Source organism: Hoplias malabaricus, chromosome 5 (genome assembly GCF_029633855.1).
Source record: "Hoplias malabaricus isolate fHopMal1 chromosome 5, fHopMal1.hap1, whole genome shotgun sequence".
NCBI classification, from domain to species: domain Eukaryota; kingdom Metazoa; phylum Chordata; class Actinopteri; order Characiformes; family Erythrinidae; genus Hoplias; species Hoplias malabaricus.
In genome coordinates, this window is record NC_089804.1 from 40248546 (window position 1) to 40267471 (window position 18926).

Consider the following 18926-nt stretch of genomic DNA (forward strand, 5'->3'; position numbering starts at 1 on the left):
CACACTCTATCAGATTATTTGTGCGTGTCCAATCACGCGATCAAAGCAATGTTTTAGTTAGTTTTATTTGAATTCTTGGACATTTCTTACTCAGTTCAGGAGGCTACTACAATTATTATTATTGTTATTATTCAGGAGCCCCCATTGTACTGATTGTTCTTAGGGGAACAGAGGGGGACATGAGCTTGTTGGAAGCATGCAGAGAATTAAAACCCCTTAAATAGGGGGTGGAAAGGGGGAAAACAGGGAGTGTAACAGTTTTCATCTGCTTTTTTGCTGAAATAAATTCTTGTATGCAAACATGATTCATTCTGCTGTGTAACAGTGTTTGGATGTATTTTTAATAATGGAATCACACAGTCTACAAACTAATCTTAAGTTTGATTAAAAGTATTTCAACATCAGTGCAGCTGAGTCTTTGGAAATGAATTGAAGATTAAGCAAGTGGGTACGATGGCTGGAGCATGAGGGTGAACGGGTGCTTGGTTGAGGATGCAGGTGGGTAATCTACCAGCAGCAGGTGTGCCTGCACCCCCTCTTGTGCTTCTTCTATTTCACCTTTTGCGCCATCAGAGACAGGGAGCTGCTGAGCATCCTCTCTCTCTCTGTCTGTGTCTCTGTAACTGCTTCTTGATCTCACTTTAACAAAGTGCTGGTGTGATTTCAGGCTGCACCTGCTGTTTCCCAAGACGTCTTTTGGTTTATATCTCCTTTAACGGCTCTGTATAATGCTGCATTGCAGTCAAAATGAGAAACGAGAATGTTTATGTTGGAACAATGTCTGACAGATGACATGCAGGAATGTTATGTTGTGTATGTGTGGGATGGCGAACTTCAGAAAGCTTTACTCTGCGTCCAGCATGGGGTTTACCCACATGTGCGCCAGATGTTCTTCCCACCCACTCTGTTTGTGCTCTACTCCGACTGAAAGTGTGGTGAATGGACGGCCACATGCTATAACTGCCACTTTTCAGCCTGAGAGTGAGTGTGTGTGTGTGATGGACAGCCTGTGCCAGTTGCTATGGTTTGATGTTTTTTAATAGAAACCTCCCACACACTGAACAACTTGAAATAAATTAAAGAACACGTATTGTAAGGAGCGGTGAGAGTGGTGTCACTACCATGAGTCATGTTTCTGTTTTTCTTTTTTTGAGGGGATTTCACTAAATATGCGGTTCCCAAACACAATTAAATGTCACCACCTTCGCAAGTAATATTTAGGGAACTGAAAATAAGAAAGAGAGATTTAAATACTGCATTTATTTCTGCACCAATTCGAGTAGGAACAAATCAAGCATGACCCTGGAATTGGAATTGTTTCAGAGTTCCTTCAAGGGATATTAGACTATACTTTAGTAACATTAAATGAATATTTTCATGGGAAGTGTGATTTGTTTATAAGCCATCTCCCATTACGTGAGTGAACATAGCAGGTGGCCTTTCACCAACTCTTTAATGCTGTAGTTTTTAAAATGCATAAAGTTAAAACAAGCAATTTTGGCTGCACCTTTAGGCAGGTGCCCCAGCTGTTATTGGTGGTATTTCATATCTCTGTGATAAAGCACCCATACAATGCAATGTAGAATATCAAACGGCTACACCCCTTGACTTTTAACCACCTCTTTTCATGACCGTTTATGTGCACTGATTTTAAAGGATTACGACAAGGTCAGTACACTTTCGCCAAGCCCTAACATCTGAACAAAAGCCAAGCCACAATGGGTTTCTGGTCCATCTCCTAGTGTTCCCCTCTGTCTGCTCTGATTTCTGTATGTACCAGCTCAACTAGACAGATTTGCCTGCCACAGACACCCGTGCCTTCACCGTTTTTATTCCAAACGCCTCCACACTCCATTTTCGCCAGCAGACAGAATAAAGGCTCAAAACGGAGCCTGACAACAAGCTGCCAATTATTTCCAGAGTATCCCTAGCATTACTAAGCGACTGGATTATGCTGCATTGCTCTGACCCAGCCATTGGTTTCAAACCATTTTGTGTAAACAGTGAACCTAAAAATCTAAACCAGAAACGAGTGCACGTGCGCACGCACACACCTCAGGGAGCACTTTAGCCATGAGTGTTGAGGGAGGAGAAAGTGCTGCTGCTTGTTGTCCCAGAGTGCTTTATTAAAGATGCAAAGTGCTGTACGTTTGTGTCTTCGTGTGCATGTTTGCTAGTGTATTTCTACCAGTATCATCTTGCACGTAGACCAAATTAAGTCCGGATCTGGAGCGGGTTCTCTTCAAGATTCTTAAAACCTTGGTGCTATCCATTGAAGTGCCCTGCCCTGTGGTGTTCTAGAGCAGCATCATATGATCCTAAAGTCACCTTGATAAACTCCTCAGCACTGAGCTCTAGAGAAGAGGAACTATGTCCTCCACACAGTTTTGGAGTGCCATTTGTGATTATAAAATAATTTAGATAGTGACTTGTGTAAAATTGGTTTTTACTTTAGTTTACTTTAGTGCCAAGGATAATTACCTGACAAATAAAGTGATTGTTATTCTTATGTTTATTAATTAATTTCCATACAGTGTGTGGGAATGAGTGACAGACCAGATTCACCCTAAAAAATGCGAGAAATCTCTGCAGTGCACAGCAGTGTCTGTTGTCCCCACTATCAACAGTAGAAAATAGGAACGCCCACTGTGCCTTTCCAGACATTCTGGTTTCTCATCACGCAGTGGGCAAAGTTTTGGCCGCCTCCTCATTGCAGCACTGTTGTCATTGCGTGACAAAACGCTGTAATCTTTTTGTTTGTTTGTTTTTATTTTTTTCTAACTGGAGAAGGCTCTTTTTCTGGAGTTTATCGAGGGAACAGCATCCATCCACAGCAAACTTTTCTATGAATTTACTGAGGTGACCTTTCTTGCCATTGTGGGCTAAATTGAATTGAATAATTGAATTATTATTGGGGTGAAGAACATAGTTTTGTGAGTTTCAGTTCCCAAAGTGCTGTTAAAATTATGTTTGTTAACTATAAATTGTAATAAATGCTAAAGCAAAAATTTCCATTGATAAAATTTCCACTGCTTCATAATGAAAAACTTTCATAGCATTGGAATATGCTACAGAAGGGTGGTACTTTGCATGATTTACATAAAATAACGTAGTATCTTTCTGGGGTTATTGTGTATTTTGTCTAATTATCAGCCATTAAATAACAAGTATAGTTAAAACTAAAAATGTTTATATTTATAAACCATAGCAGGAATTACTATTTTATTTGCATATAAACACCCCACTCATCCATTACAAATAGCTCACATTATGTATGTAATTAAATTGCAAAACGATTTTGTTAGTGTCCAGGAGTTGAATTCAGCAGATTCCAGTTTGTGAATCCCATTTAACAAGCAGTGCTTTCACGATTAGATGAAAAGTATCAGTTGCTTCATTGATAATCTCTAAAACATCCAAATGTACATGCATTTGTTGCCTTACATACGTTTGCTTTAAATGTTTCTGAAGACTTTCTAATTCATTGTTCACTCTTAGGATGAATTTCAGAGTATAATCTCTCTTCCTGTCTCTGTTGGTGTTAGTTTGGAGAATGTTTTGGGGCCTGATGGGTGAATTGGTGTCTGAGCTGAATAGTAATTTCCATTCACAGACACTGAGCAGCTTCTCAGAAATCTTCCACTTTTCCCAGAAGCAGAGCCAGAGACTGAGAATTCAATTTCAAGTGAAGTGGCTGAAGTTCAATTTTTGTCTTTATCTTTATATTAGAGCACTTGCTCTCCTATTCCCATTTAGCGCAGAACCTTTGTCCATCACCTCGGATCCACTTGGGGTTTGAACCAGCAGTCCTTCACTTACAAGCCTCGTGTCCTGCAGTCTGAATTCCTCCTCCTCCTCCTGTTTTTTTCATTCCAGGCCTTTGTGAGGGTGGGGGCCAGAGCAAAGTTGCTTCTTTAGAAATGTCAAGGCAAAGCAAAATGGACCGATTTGAGATTTTTTCTTTTTGTTTTTTCTTGCATAAATAAGTCCTTGATCAGGATGGTTTGAAGTAGTTAATCACCATGTGATGTTTAAGGGTGCTTTCACACACAACTTGTTGGTCTGGATTTTTCAGCTTGGTCCAAAATACCAAACCAAAATAGTATGTGTGAAAGGAGCCATGGGGAAACCCAAAAATGTGTACAAGGAACTGGTAAATACATAGACTAAGCATTGCACATGTAAGCAATGTATGTGTTTTGCGTTTTGCATAAGATCTAAGCTTGACCTGAGCCACAGAAAAGTAGTAAATCGGGTTTGGAGAGTGAACCAGTGGAGGAAGTCTAACTCTGTAGGGCTGGCATTAATGATGTGGAACAGCTGTTTGATGCAATGTTTGGGATGGCGTTCATAGAGAACATAAAGGCCAGGAGCAGCATAGCGCCTTGCCTCAGCTAATTAACTCCGGTTACACCTCCTCTCATTGAGGTGAGCAGGACTGTTTTTTAACATTCAGTCTCCATCATGAGACCCTTTATGAAAGCACAATCAGTTTGTAGTCTAGCCTGCGTATTTTGATGCTACTCAATCCTAGTTGAGGGCACTTCAGTGGTACTTGACCTGCTACCAAAAGCACTGATATGCAGATTAGTGTTTGATGTGAGCAGGAAGGATCACACATTGTTATTCCAGTTGAGTAGTTATACTTTCTCTACGCTTTTTTTTTTCGTTTTCTCCCAGATGGTGCCTCCATTACCCAAATCATGCCTGTCTCATGAAGCGAAAAATTGGTTCTGGCTGTGAATGACAATGTAGAGTTAAAACTATTTTTTTTTTGCCTATTTGTTTTTCTGAGAAAAGGCTAAATATATTTAAAGTGGACGTCTGGTTTGATTTTCTAAAAACTGAAAAGCCTATCTTGGTTGATGTACCAGGCTGTCTAAGCCCTATTGACTCAGATGATTTCTCCCCCTGCATCAACTATTTCTTCTGTTTAGCCTATGTGTCATGTTCATGAGGAGTTGAGGCCTGCTGTGCTTGACGACATTTATTATTCATCCTTCTATCTGAGGCACTTTGATCCAATTTTATTCAGTGGATATGTTTGGTTTGGCTGGCTAGATTGTGTCCTTATGTTAATGTATGCATTTCAATATTCATTATTAACATCGTAGTAGTGGACACCATATGGAGTTGCACAGCTGGCCTATAGTTTGGAATCAGTATTTTCAGTTGCTGTGTGTGTTCTAGAAAAATGTTAATATTATGCAAATGCTTCTCAAATAATGTGATGATGAAAAATCAATTTATAAATGGAGGTCTATTTGAATACTTAACTCTTAAAACAAGACACCATGATCCAATATTTGTGCTGCAGTGCTCATATTCAAATACTGTTGTCAACTATGTAAATGATGTAACTTTATCTCCCTCAGATACTTGAAATTCTTAACATGAATTGTTAAAGTGTATTTAAAAAAAAAAAAAGCACTAGTTTGACATGTTTCCTAACGTTGGAAGTGCAGTCCGTATCCAAGTTCGCTCAGAGTCATAAATTATGAAAAACACATCCTCGTCGCTAGTATGATGTGTATCCTTGGGAACTCCGCGGTCATTGCAGCTTTGCTTCAAATATTCAGATATACCTATGAACCTGGTTTGGAAAACTGAGCAGTTTATTCTTCACTCCACACTGAAACTGCACGGCTAATGTAATTGGTGCTAGCTAATTAGCATGGGCTTTTCTGAGGTGGGCATTGCTGAAAACATTTGTCATAATCTCCACTGATCAAATGACTAAATTTCTAAAACACCTCAAAATAAGAGCTGAAGCTGTACAGTGTATCACTACTATTTTGCAGAAGGTTGCAAAACCAATCAGAGTCTTGCTGGGCACTGCAAATATTCGGACTAAGCACAGATGCAGACTGAATGTTAGTAAGAATGAATTGCGTTGGTCGAAATGTCCCAATATGTGTGTATGCATGGTATTGAATCATATCATATAGCAGGTAATAAGTTATTGTAGCAGATAACTACATTTGACTGATGTATTAAATGATGATTGCTTAAAAACAGAGGTTCAGACTTCCCATTTCACTTAGAACACATCCCTAATTGCACAACGTAATTTATTAGCTCTGTATAGCAGTATGATCACAGTTGTTGTATTTTGTTCATATCGTACAGGCCTTCTGTGCTATTATATGTTGGGAAAGTCAAACATTGACTTTTTGCATTGACGTCAACTACTCTCACCTAACCAAACATTCAGAGTTGGAGCTTATGCCTTACCTTCTTGTGACACGTACTCTCGCTCACACATACCAACCTATGCAGCCAGAAGCATTCCTAGCATAGAACAGGAATTAAACACTTTATTCTCAGCTTGACGCTTCCTAAGCCTCTCACTGCGGCTCCCTGCTGATGCAGTCTGGGAGTGAAACAATGGGCTTACGAATAATGTTGACCCGTTCAATACTTCATAACTCCCCAGCCATCCAACTTTCTTTTTCTTTATCTGCTGCTCCATGCTGCTTTGGTTCGTAACTGGATGACCTTCTCTGGTATTTAACAGCAGGGCAGGGAGAAGGACGTCTTATCAGTCTCGCCTTCTGAGCTCTTGTTTGTTGAATGTGATTAAGACTTTTTCAGCAGTAGCGCTATGAGGCTCCTCACACGACTGAGATGCATCAGCTTGGGGCTGATGATTAGGGCTGTACGTGAACAATCATGTGCTTTGGAATTTCTGATATCTTTGTTCAACCTTAGACATTCTTTTCAACATTTTTGAATGTGAGAAATTCCTTGACATACAATGGGGTGTAGATATGTTGTTGTGGGGTTGTTTTGTTATACAGTGGAACCTCTACTAATGAACACCTCTACTAACGAACTTTCCAAGATACAAACCGGGCATTTGAATATTTTTTGCCTCCACCAATGAACCATGACTCTAGAAATGAACCCGAGCCGGCTGGAAATGTCCACTGACCCCAATCGGCGAGTCTCCCAGTGCCCAGACTTGAGTGAGCTTTTAAGATTAGCACATTGTAGCTTTAGCAATTTAGCATTAGTGTAAATAGCAGACATCAAAATTCGTGCTAAGTTAAGCCGTATCTACGCTTCGTCTCCCCACATTCACCCGCCTACTCTGTTATTCCACCCCACCCCCCACCTCCGGTCATACAGCCAGTGCCTGTGTTACTCCTCCAGCCAGTCGTCACGTCTTTAAGGTAGCGATGTGTAACCACTTACAACTTTATTATTTCTTTTTTATTACTTTTTCCACTGTATTTCTTTTTTATTTTTAGTAACGCTACCTGTATTTTATTTATTATTTTTTTTTACTAATTTGAGAGTGTTCTAAACATATATCAGTGCAAAAAGGGTGACTTTCGGGGTGGGGGCTGGAACGCATTAATTGCTTTTCCATTATTTTAAATGGGGAAAACTGACTCGAGGAACAAACTTTTCCACTGACGAACCGGGTCACGGAACGGATCAAGTTCATAGGTAGAGGTTCCACTGTATATGTTTACAGGTTTCCTTCATTGGATTGTTATATGGGAAGTTCTAAAGCTGTTTCTGACTCGTGTATTTAAACGAATGCGTTTTGATCATCAAAGATTTTATTTCATATCGGTGAAATATGGCGCGTATTGCATCAGAAACACACTAATCAGTGATTCAGTGTGTAGTATTTAAACTGAGGACCCTTATCTATTCCTAGATGAATGCCGTTCTTTCAGCACAGCGAAAATGAGCTCCTGGCACTGAGAACTGGCCTAATTTCAAATGTGTCACTATTGTAACATGGCCTTCATAGCTGCAGGAGTTGTTGCTGTGTGCTGATGATAAGTGTCGTCCACCCTGCAGGCCAGAACCCCACCCACGGGGAGCCACCCAGTCTGACTCCGCTCTGCAGGAGCAAGAAGACGAGATCTTGGGCTCTGATGATGAGGAACAGGAGGATCCCAATGACTATTGCAAGGGTAAGCATCCAGAATTTCCTCTTCTGCTGTTACTATTTAAAAGCTAAGGTGTTATATTCAAAACAGCTGTCCAAAACATGTCAATAGGCTGAATATTTTGGTTCTTTCTTAGCATTTGACAGAAATCCTGAAAAGCTCTGAAATGATCATTTAAAGATTATAGTCAGAAGATAAAGCCTTTAGAAAGGTTTGTATCAGACCAGTATGGTCTCCACCTTTGAGATAATGGAATCCTAAAGTGACTCTTCCTGTTTGACTGTGTATAAAATAATTGTCATCATCCCTAGTATTATATTAGCCACACAATATTTTGTTCTTTACATTAACCTCTCTGATGTTACACACAGGCGGTTATCACCATGTGAAGATTGGGGACCTGTTCAATGGCCGATACCATGTGATCCGCAAACTGGGCTGGGGTCATTTCTCTACTGTGTGGCTAGCTTGGGATGTCCCGTGAGTTCTGATTTCTCCCTGTCTCTGCTCTGGAAGAAGGTGTATTTGTACAGAATCATTTGTTTTTAGCTTTTCTTTTACACTTTTATGTAGATAACACTTCATTTTAAGGTACCTATGTAACCTAAATTGATGTGATTTTATGATGATGATGATGATGGAGATGTCAGTGGATGACATTTGGAAGTCTGTGATCTGAGTGACCTTTAGTGACCTGCGGTGGTATGTTTTAAAACTTTCAGTAGACAGTGTTTTTGTGTTGTAGGGGAAAGCGCTTTGTTGCCATGAAGGTGGTGAAAAGTGCAGAGCACTACACTGAGACCGCGCTGGATGAGATCAAGCTGCTGCGTGCGGTAAGATACTGCAGAATCTGTCGCTGCCATGGTGACCGCTGCAGTGAATCATAGCATTAGAACAGCTCACACCAGCTGATTTCTAGAATATTTCACTCTATGCTTTGAACATAATGAAATTTCGTTTTTTCCTTCTTTTTTTTTCTACTCCCCGCACGTTCTGAGGGAGGCAATTTCCTCTGAGGGGAAAAAGCTCTCTATTGTATAATGAACAGAAGAAAATTGTGTTTTAACTTCTCATAACCCAGAAAGCTGTGTGATATGTCTCAGCCTGCATTCTCCCTGACTGGTTTAGGTACGAAATTCAGACCCAAATGACCCCAGCAAAGAGAAGGTGGTGCAGTTGCTAGACGACTTCAGGATTTCAGGGGTCAATGGCACACGTATCCTTTTGAGTTTGAACCAAGGTTTTAGCCACATTTGTAAAGTACACACACACCCACCCCTATGGTCATCTCACAATTAGTTTCCATAGATCAAATGTCCCTGACATGTTTTCAGTGTTTACATCATGTACATACTACAACAGACTCATTAAACTTGCAAACGAGTTTGTATTTCCAAAATAAGGGATGACTTTAATATTTTTCAATTCACTGATAGTGCTAATTATTTGCAGTGTCCTGTTTTCTGCTCTGGGTTCAGGGCTATGATTTTTAATGTTGCTTGTAGCCTCTGTTTGTAAAAGGCACTACTACTACAGTATATTGAGATCTGCCCAGTTCCCATAGCTGTTGTAATGGGCAGAGTGCCTAGACATGTGTTCTTTTATGCTGGGAGAGTGTTTAATGAGCCAGCTTTGCCAGTTAATGGGAGATGTGTTCACATCCTTCTCTGTAGTGATCTCTGTACCTTTCGCTCTTGGCCCTTGTCTGTGGGTTTGACCTTGACCATGGGCGCTGTCAGATGTGTGCATGGTGTTTGAGGTCCTCGGTCACCACCTGCTCAAATGGATCATCAAGTCTAACTACCAGGGTTTGCCCTTGCCCTGCGTTAAAAGCATCATCCGCCAGGTGAAGTGCCTTTTGATTTTCTTTCACACACTAAAACGTGAAAAGTGGAGCTGGTCAGTTTCCCGAATTCTCATATCCCAGTGTAGTTTTAGGAAGAATGAGACACAAGTGAAACTCTAGGCCTTAGGAATTACATCTACTTCATTTACATATTAAATTATTGATGCATTTAATTTAAATATGACGTTTAGTCATTATGATTCTTATGATCAGGTTTGAGTTATGGGATTCAAAATAGAGATGGCATGATACCATGTTTACTTTTCTGATACTGAACCTTGATTAGCATCCAATAGCAACAAGCACATTGCCAATTTTTTTTTTTTTTTTTTTTTTTTTAATAATATTCAAACTTTTTTAATATTTAATTTTGATTTTAAATATTTATTTTATTTTTAAATTGTTTTTTAGTCGCTAAATGCATCAATAATTAAAAGTATTATTTAAAAAATATATCAAAACTGTTTTCTTACATATACATACATATGTTTTCATATTCTTACATTCTTACATATGTTTTCTTACAAATACAGTGGAACCTCTACCTACGAACTTGATCCGTTCCGTGACCCGGTTTGTAAGTGGAAAAGTTCGTTTCTCGAGTCAATTTTCCCCTTTTAAAATAATGGAAAAGCAATTAATGCGTACCAGACCCCACCCCGAAAGTCACCCTTTTTGCACTGATATGTTTACAACACTCTCAAATTAGTAAAAAAATACATGTAGCGTTACTAAAAATAAAAGAGAAATACAGTGGAAACAGTAATAAAAGAGAAATAATAAAGTTGTAAGCGGTTACACATCGCTACCTTGAAGACGTGACTGGCTGGAGGAGTAACACAGGCACTGGCTGTATGACGGGAGGTGGGGGGTGGGTGGAATAACGGAGAGTAGGTGGTGAATGTGGGGAGACGAAGCGTAGATGCGGCTTAACTTAGCATGAATTTCAATGTCTGCTATTTACACTAATGCTAAATTGCTAAAGCTACAATGTGCTAATCTTAAAAGCTCGAGGGTCGAGAGAACGAGAGAAAATGAGTCAATGACTCAAGTCTGGGCACTGGGAGACTTGCCTATTGGGGTCAGTGGCCATTTCCAGCCGCCGGCTCGGCGGAGGCTCAGGTGTGTTTCTAGAGTCGTGGTTTGTTGGTGGAGGCAAAAAATATTCAAATGCCCGGATTGTATCTTGGAAAGTTCGTTAGTAGCGGTTCCACTGTGTTATGTTCCCCCATGTCATATTTCTTGTTATGTCATGGCATGATCATCCATTCAGATGACAGATATAGGCATAAACAATAGGAATTGGAAAAGTTCGTTTACGTGCGTTTTTCATCTCTCTTGTGGCTTTTTTCTGTTAGATGTTTTGTTACCAACAAATTCACAAGTTGTTCATCTAAGTTTAGAGCACCTAAAGTTTGCTATGTCTCTTCAGTGGATGCTCTTCAAGATAGAAAAGCCCATGTGTAAGCTCAAAAGTGTGAGAAACTTCACTGCCCCAATTTTAGAAGTGTTTTATAAAAGTTATGTTTAAGATCGTCTAAAGGCCATGTCACGTACAATGATTTAATTGTAATTTATTCCTTAAAAGACAAAAAAATCGATGGTGTTTTCTTAGCTCTTTGAAATGAGTGACAGCTGTTGGAAAGTTAGTTATGTCACACTACAATTAGTTCAGTTCTCCACAGTATGCTACACTGTGGGATCTTGTAGGCCCCTGATGCAGAGAGGCAGTGTAAGAGTCTCCAGTACCAGGAGTGAAGTTTGGTTTCAGAGCCAGGCACTAATGCAAATAGATGGGAAAGAATTGATAAATTTGTCTCAAACACGACAGGTTGTCTCAAATATGACCCACACCAAAAAATCATGTGATACCAGCATAAAGCATTATCACTGACTTAAATCTAAGAACACTCCCGTTAGAAAAAGGCATTTAATGCATTATAATTGTCTCCAATAGGTTTTGCAGGGGCTGGACTACCTACACACCAAATGTAAGATCATCCACACTGACATAAAGCCGGAAAATATCTTAATGAGTGTCAATGAGTCATACATCAGGAGGCTGGCGGCCGAAGCCACTGAGTGGCAAAAGGCTGGAGCTGCTCCTCCGTCCGGCTCTGCAGGTGAGTCACTCTCAGGTCTGGTGGACGGAAAATTGGAGATACATTTGTATTTACCAGTTATACACAACTTTGTTATTGGAGAATTAATACCCTGCAGAGTTTGGCTCTTACCCTTACTGAACACCTTCGTAAATTTAATGTTATGGTTTTACAGGAGCAAGGCTGGGCAGCCATGGCTTTTTTCATTTGTGTCTGACACACACAATGTATATTTGTTTGTTTGTAACGTAAAGAAATCATGCCATGGACCTCAGAATTAAGACAGATGATAGGCTTTAACATTCAAGAGACGCAGCTAAATTTCAGATCAATTCCTCACACACATTCTTGTTGTTAATAAATATATATGTGTCGGTTAATTTATACGTAAATTCTACCCTCCGTTCCTTTTCAAGAAAATGATCTGTGACCCTGTCGTACCAACAAGGCGTCTTTTCCAGGGACTTGACTAGTGTCCTCTCAATGGCCAGCAGAGCTAGGCTGCTTAAACGACCTTGGCCCATGTGAAGTGTGTCCGCCTGTGAGTGCTTTGTGACGGTGGAGGGGCTCAGCAGCACCCGCTGGACAGAAACTGCGATAGAAGTCAGAAAGGGTGATAGAAGTCAGTCTCCAAACATAAGCAGCTACAAAAAACCCACTAGAAATAGAAGCTTGATTTGTCGCTAGTCGTTTTTAATAAAGAAAATGCCACTAAGAGGTTTCGGAAAGTCTCCGGTTCAACTCAGAACAGAATGAAAATGTAATGCTCCCATGGATCTTTACACCAAAGGATCGAACTCTGTGGACACTCAATGTCCACACTGTTTAAAGCACTGTGAAGCTGCGGCAATGACTGAGAGGAAAGCTGCGTCTTTACCAGTGATAAGAAGCTGGTTCTGAACAAAAGTTGAGCGCGTTGTAGTGCATATTTATTCAATGACATGTACACACCGCAGTATATATTTGATCACTTATTTTTTGACATTTTAGGGGAAGCTGAGCTTCACTTGCAGTCTTAGAGCAATCACCTCTGCTATAATGTTATCTTTTTGCAGGAAAATAGACACTTAACTTAGGATACCTTGCAGGTGTATTGGTCTAATAAAGAGTCTCTCTCCCAAGATGTCTCTCTTTTCCCTTTCTTTGTTCCCCCCAAAAAAATCTACATAATTTACTTTTCAGTCACCTTGAAAATAATTCAGAGCGATGAGGTGAGATGTGCTCCACACTGAATTAGAATTTAATTAAATTATTTTAAACTACAGAAGCATTGATTAATATCTCACTGATTCTGTGGAGAATGCCGTCAGGACCCCTCTGAGTTGTGTGATGTTAAAGCTGGTGCACACATCTGTGAGTCATATGGTCGGCTTTAAAAAATAAACCCATCCCCTAGACAAGTGCATAATGATAAAGTCCCATGGCCAGAATCTCTATTCAGGGCCTAAGTGACACTGCCTTTGAAGTTTGCCAAGGCTGCTTCCCTACATGATAATTATTACAGCAGCAGCATGTTGTTAGTCCTGGTTTCACGGCTCTTGGTTCAGTCAACATGGAATTGATTTCAAATGTGTTTTCTTGTTTCCAGTAAGCACAGCTCCAGCTCCAAAACAGGTAAAAGCTGACAATCATTTTTTTTCTTTTTCATTTAGTTCTTTCTAACTGTGATTTGTGTTGTTAAAGTGGATATGAAAGTTTTTAAAAGAAGGAATATTTTTTTTTTAAATGCTAGCTTTTGTCTCTAAAATTTGTCTCTCTTAGATGGCAAAGATGTCAAAAAACAAGAAGAAAAAGCTGAAGAAGAAGCAGAAACGACAGGCCGAACTGCTGGAGAAACGCATCTTGGACATTGAGGGACAGGAGAGAGGCAATGAAGTGGGTGAGGATGAGGAGGATGAAGAAGCAGAAACCCCTGACAGCACTCCGTCAGTCCCCAGCAGTCAAACACTGCAGGAAATTACAGCCACACTGGGTGAGTATGTCCCCCTGGAAAATACTGGGAAAGGGAGGATGAGTGAGGAATGCATATGGGATGTTGGAAGAAAATTTTGGATTGAAAGTAAATATTCAAACCGCTTTAGTGGGTTGTAAAATGCAGTGTGAATGACATGCCTGTGACATCATAAGACGTTTCACTTGGGTGATAAAAATAGTGCATAATCCTCACTGCTCCACTGAATCTGAATGAAGTTCAGCTGTAGACTCATTCAGTTTGACTGGATGCTGCAGCAGTCTGTGACTCACCGCTGGCAAGATAATGCCTCAGAATGAAGAAATGCCTCATATTCTGCTGTATTCTTTTAATAACTAGTAAATGTGTAACTTAGAATTACATCAGAATATGTGATTATTTCCCTTTTAAACACGTGGGGTTTTGAAAATGGCACGTTTGTTGCTTATTTAGATAAAAGTATATCACAGTGTATGAAATCATGTTAGTCTACTTAAAATCCCCAAACAATGCGATATTCGCAAACTCTAATAGGTGTCTTGCCTGTGACGTAGATGGTGGACAACAACTCTAGAAGCTGCACTTAATTTAATGCAAAATGATGAAAAGGTGTGTTGTTTGTGGCTGCAATCATTCAATGTACAGTGGGACATCTGTGCACAAATGGCCCAAAGATCCCAAAATATCCAGAAAGTGGACTACATTTGTCAATTTTAAACGGGCACTTTTGGAAAGGACCATCATTATCTGTAGCCCATTTCACTGGCGCTTTTCCAACAATATGGGCATGTAAGGAAACCAACGAAAGGTGTTCAAGAGCCTCTGTAACATGGAGGTAAACAGGGTAAGGACACTTTCTTCGCCTGTTTTAGTTGGTGTTAGTTAACGTTAGCTTGACTTGCTAAACTCGGTGGCTCAGATTATACTCTGCTACGTAGCTGCATTACGGAGGTTTATAGTGTCGGATGAATTCGAGTTCGACTTTGATCACATTTACAAGAATAACGGTACCTCTAAATTTGAGTTTAGCTTATTACTAGGCTATTGTCATGAATAATGTTGGTTATTTAGCTATCTAGATACTGTCATAACAGTCAGTCATAACGGTGTTTTACCGCGGCGTTGTTCAGCTGTTGTCCACCAGTGACGTCACGGCTGCGTTCAAGAATTTCCGTAGCGAGCTCGGGTTTTTCTATCAATTTAATAAAATTGTCAGTTTTAAAGCAAATTAAGCTGCTGTTTTCATTTTAATTCATACTTATATATGTCAGTAAGTAAAATAATGTATAATATTCATGGAGCTCCGTTAAGTGGTGCTTAACCTTTTAAGGTTATGTATAGATTTTCTTTATTTGCTGGTACCAAACCTTAAATATACCAAAGTACAGATTTTCTCCTTAGCATATGTGAGAAAATATTGCAAATACTTACGTTAGGAATTGTTCTTATTTGCTTATCAATATACAAATTCAGTGGAAGTAATTCCCTCTTTTTTTGTTCACCTCATGATTCGTCCAGATGGTGCTCCGGACAGCTGGTCTCAGCACAGAGAATGTGGAATGAACGGGAACTGTAACAATCACGGCAGAAGTCAAGAGGCTGCAGAAGCTGTCAAACTTCAGCCGCAAGAGAAAGATGACACCCCCGTCAACCCTTATGACAGTGGCACAGAGGGGTCAGACTCTCAGCCTGTTAACCCTTACCCAGCATGCAACGGCACGGTGCAGAGTGAGCCCAGCAACCCTTCCCCCGCCGCTGAGGGTAATGGATCTTTGCTTTGTGACGTGCTTGACTCGCAGGGCCCTAGGGGGCAGCAGAAACAGGAGAGGGGGGACACAGAGGTCAAAATTAACAGCTCCGGGTGCATAAATGGTCAGGAAGTCCCCACTTCGCAGGACTCCCCCAAACAGGACTCAGCCCCAACATCGGCGGAGGACCCCAGCTTGCCAGCAGGCCCAGAGCAGGAGAGTTTAAAGGACGGTCAGTTAAGACCTGGTGGAGGATTCCCCTCATCTTTGCCTTTCGTGCTCTAACTAACCTTCACCTCTCTGTGTTGTCACCTGTGATTAGAATCTAGCTTTTCTAAATGTTGGTGCGTTGTGTGGGATTTCTAACACACATTTGCATATTTTTCTGTTGTGGCGTGGCTTGTTTGTATTTATTCACGTTTTATTTATTCCTCCATGTACGGTGCTGGCAAATCTTTACCAAAAGGAACCTATGCTTTTTAGTTAGTCAAATGGCTATTGATCGTTATTATTTGATGTGTATTGATTTAGCAACCAAAGTTTTGGTTGAATGTAGCACTAAGCATTGATCGAATTATTTCAAGAAATGTGTCTTTTACTTGAGAGTCAAATTAATGGGATTAATTAGTGTCACTCTGATGCTTTGTTTATGCTTTCGGTCGGGGATTAGCAGCGCTACGCATTCCTCTTTGTAACAGATTTTCAAACTTTAACCTTGCTTTAAATTTGCTGCTTTGGGCATGCTAATATTTTCCTAAGGACACAGTTAACCTATAGATTCCCATGTTTATGCTTTGCTGGGGAAGGGCTAAGCCTAGTGTTTTGTTTCCACGACGCAGGACTGATGTTTCTGCAGTGTCAGTCTCTGTTTCCTCGAGGGCAGATGTGTCTGCTGGCTCACTACAGCTCTTTATTGATCTGAAAAATTGATTGGCTTGAAACTCTCTATCCAGACCTGCACACCAGACTTAATGATTAATCGCCATACCAGCAAACACATTGACCCTTCTAGCCTCCTGTCCAGCATCCCTGCTGCCTGTGTCTAGGGTAGCATTGATTCTAAAGGTATCTCTGTCTCTTCCCTCCTCTGCTCTGCCTGATCTCCTTCAGCTAAACTTGCAGCTGGAAGCCTGCTTGTCAACCCACTGGAACCGCAAAATGCTGACAAAATACTGGTTAAAATCGCTGACCTGGGCAACGCCTGCTGGGTGGTGAGTAGTGGCCTTTCTTACACAGAAACTAAATAAGAAGCACAGATGAAAGGGGAAATGATGAATATTTATATGAATGCAGATGCTTCCTGTCTTAAAAACACATGTTGACATGTATTTAAAAAGCGGTGCACACCTAGTTAACATTAAGTTTAGATTTGGATGACGAAGAAATAATCAAAATATCAAAGTTGTTGGTATGGAAGGAGGGTGGCACAGTGGTGCAGCAGGTAGTGTTGCAGTCACACAGCTCCAGGGACCTGGAGGTTGTGGGTTCGATTCCCGCTCCGGGTGAATGTCTATGAGGAGTGTGGTGTGTTCTCCCTGTGTCTGCGTGGGTGTCCTCCGGGTGACTGTCTGTGAGGAGTGTGGTGTGTTCTCCCTGTGTCTGCGTGGGTTTCCTCCGGGTGACTGTCTGTGAGGAGTGTGGTGTGTTCTCCCTGTGTCTGCGTGGGTTTCCTCCGGGTGACTGTCTGTGAGGAGTGTGGTGTGTTCTCCCTGTGTTTGTGTGGGTTTCCTCCCACAGTCCAAAAACGCACGTTGGTAGGTGGATTGGCGACTCAAAAGTGTCCGTAGGTGCGAGTGTGTGTATTGCCCTGTGAAGGACTGGCGCCCCCTCTAGTGTGTACCCTGAACTGGATAAGCGGTTACAGATAATGGAAGGGGTGATTCACCACTGTTTATTCTACAAGCCTTAAATTCGATGACTACTGCCTTCTGACGTAGTTAAATGTGATTGTGTTCTCTCTCTCTCAGCACAAACACTTCACCGATGACATTCAAACACGGCAGTACCGTTCTCTCGAGGTGCTGATTGGAGCAGGTTACAGCACGCCTGCAGACATCTGGAGCACAGCGTGCATGGTGAGCTCACACACATTGTTAGATCCATTCACATAAAATCAAATCTTTTTCAAATCTCTTCTAAGATTTAGTGTTTTCTGGTTTAATTATTTTCAACATCCTTAAAAGGCTGCCTTCCCATGGCCTGTTACACAGTATATATACACAGCATAGTGTACAGTAGAGGTGCACTGACTAAACAAATTTATAAAACACCAGTGCATTTCCTATACTTTCTATAAACCAAAAATGGCAGTATGAATAAGACAATTTCCTATTTAATGAGCCAGTTCATTTTAGTGGCTCATTATTATTGCATTTTAATTTCAAAGATAAAGGAATCCGTTGGTAGTTTAAATACCGTGAATCACAAACTATTATATAGAAACTGTCATCTCACTGTTAAGCACAAGGAGTTATGCCAAATTAGGATGCACTACTTTCACATACAGGGGTTGGACAATGGAAGTGAAACACCTGTTTTTAGACCACAGTAATTTATCAGTATGGTGTAGGGCCTCCTTTTGCGGCCAATACAGCGTCAGTTCGTCTTGGGAATGACATATACAAGTCCTGCACAGTGGTCGGAGGGATTTGAAGCCATTCTTCTTGCAGAATAGTGGCCAGGTCACTACGTGATGCTGGTGGAGGAAAACGTTTCCTGACTCGCTCCTCCAAAACACCCCAAAGTGGCTCAATAATATTTAGATCTGGTGACTGTGCAGGCCATGGGAGATGTTCAACTTGACTTTCATGTTCATCAAACCAGTCTTTCACCAGTCTTGCTGTGTGTATTGGTGCATGAACCATTGTTTGAACCATTGGATGCATATGGTCTTACTGGTGCAATGTGGAGTTAATGAAGATTGGCCACCAGGCTGCTCCAATTTAGCCCTGAAACCTCCCACACTACAATGACAGGTGTTTCACTTTCATTGTCCAACCCCTGTAAGTGCAGCAGCAGTATTCATGCGGCTGTTGCCTGTGTTCTCTGGCTCTCTTGGCTCATGCCCTGCCCTGTAATGCTCCGATTCAGCACTTTTCCTTTGACAATAAGGTCAAAGGAAGCTAAACCTCTGGCTCCATCAGCATTTCAAACCCACTCTGAAACAATGAGTTCCTACAGGAAGCACACAGTCACTTCGAGTGGACCTTGATTTGCTGAAGGGCACTTGGGCTGTAACGACCTTCCATACCCTTCCTGCCAGTGCAGGAATGTGATCATTTTAGGATAGTTTTGATGTCTGTCTTTTTCTCTCTGTCTCTTTCTGTCTCTCTTTCTCTGTCTCTCTCTCTTTCTTTCTCTGTCTGTCTC

At 40.9% G+C, this 18926-nt stretch overlaps 1 protein-coding gene across 3 annotated transcripts in view; it reads left to right on the forward strand.

The window, feature by feature from the left end:
- Positions 1-18926, forward strand: part of srpk1b (SRSF protein kinase 1b) — a 34089-nt gene that overhangs the window by 11918 nt on the left and 3245 nt on the right. For 2 of the 3 annotated variants that reach the window (XM_066670802.1, XM_066670801.1), the window contains 11 exons: positions 7819-7934; positions 8282-8390; positions 8656-8743; positions 9039-9126; positions 9650-9756; positions 11714-11879; positions 13447-13472; positions 13620-13830; positions 15328-15789; positions 16668-16768; positions 17525-17632. In XM_066670802.1, coding sequence (XP_066526899.1) covers positions 7819-7934; positions 8282-8390; positions 8656-8743; positions 9039-9126; positions 9650-9756; positions 11714-11879; positions 13447-13472; positions 13620-13830; positions 15328-15789; positions 16668-16768; positions 17525-17632 — 1582 coding nt within the window. The remainder of the gene's footprint in view (positions 1-7818; positions 7935-8281; positions 8391-8655; positions 8744-9038; positions 9127-9649; positions 9757-11713; positions 11880-13446; positions 13473-13619; positions 13831-15327; positions 15790-16667; positions 16769-17524; positions 17633-18926) is intronic. The other variant, XM_066670803.1, reaches the window with a different exon arrangement.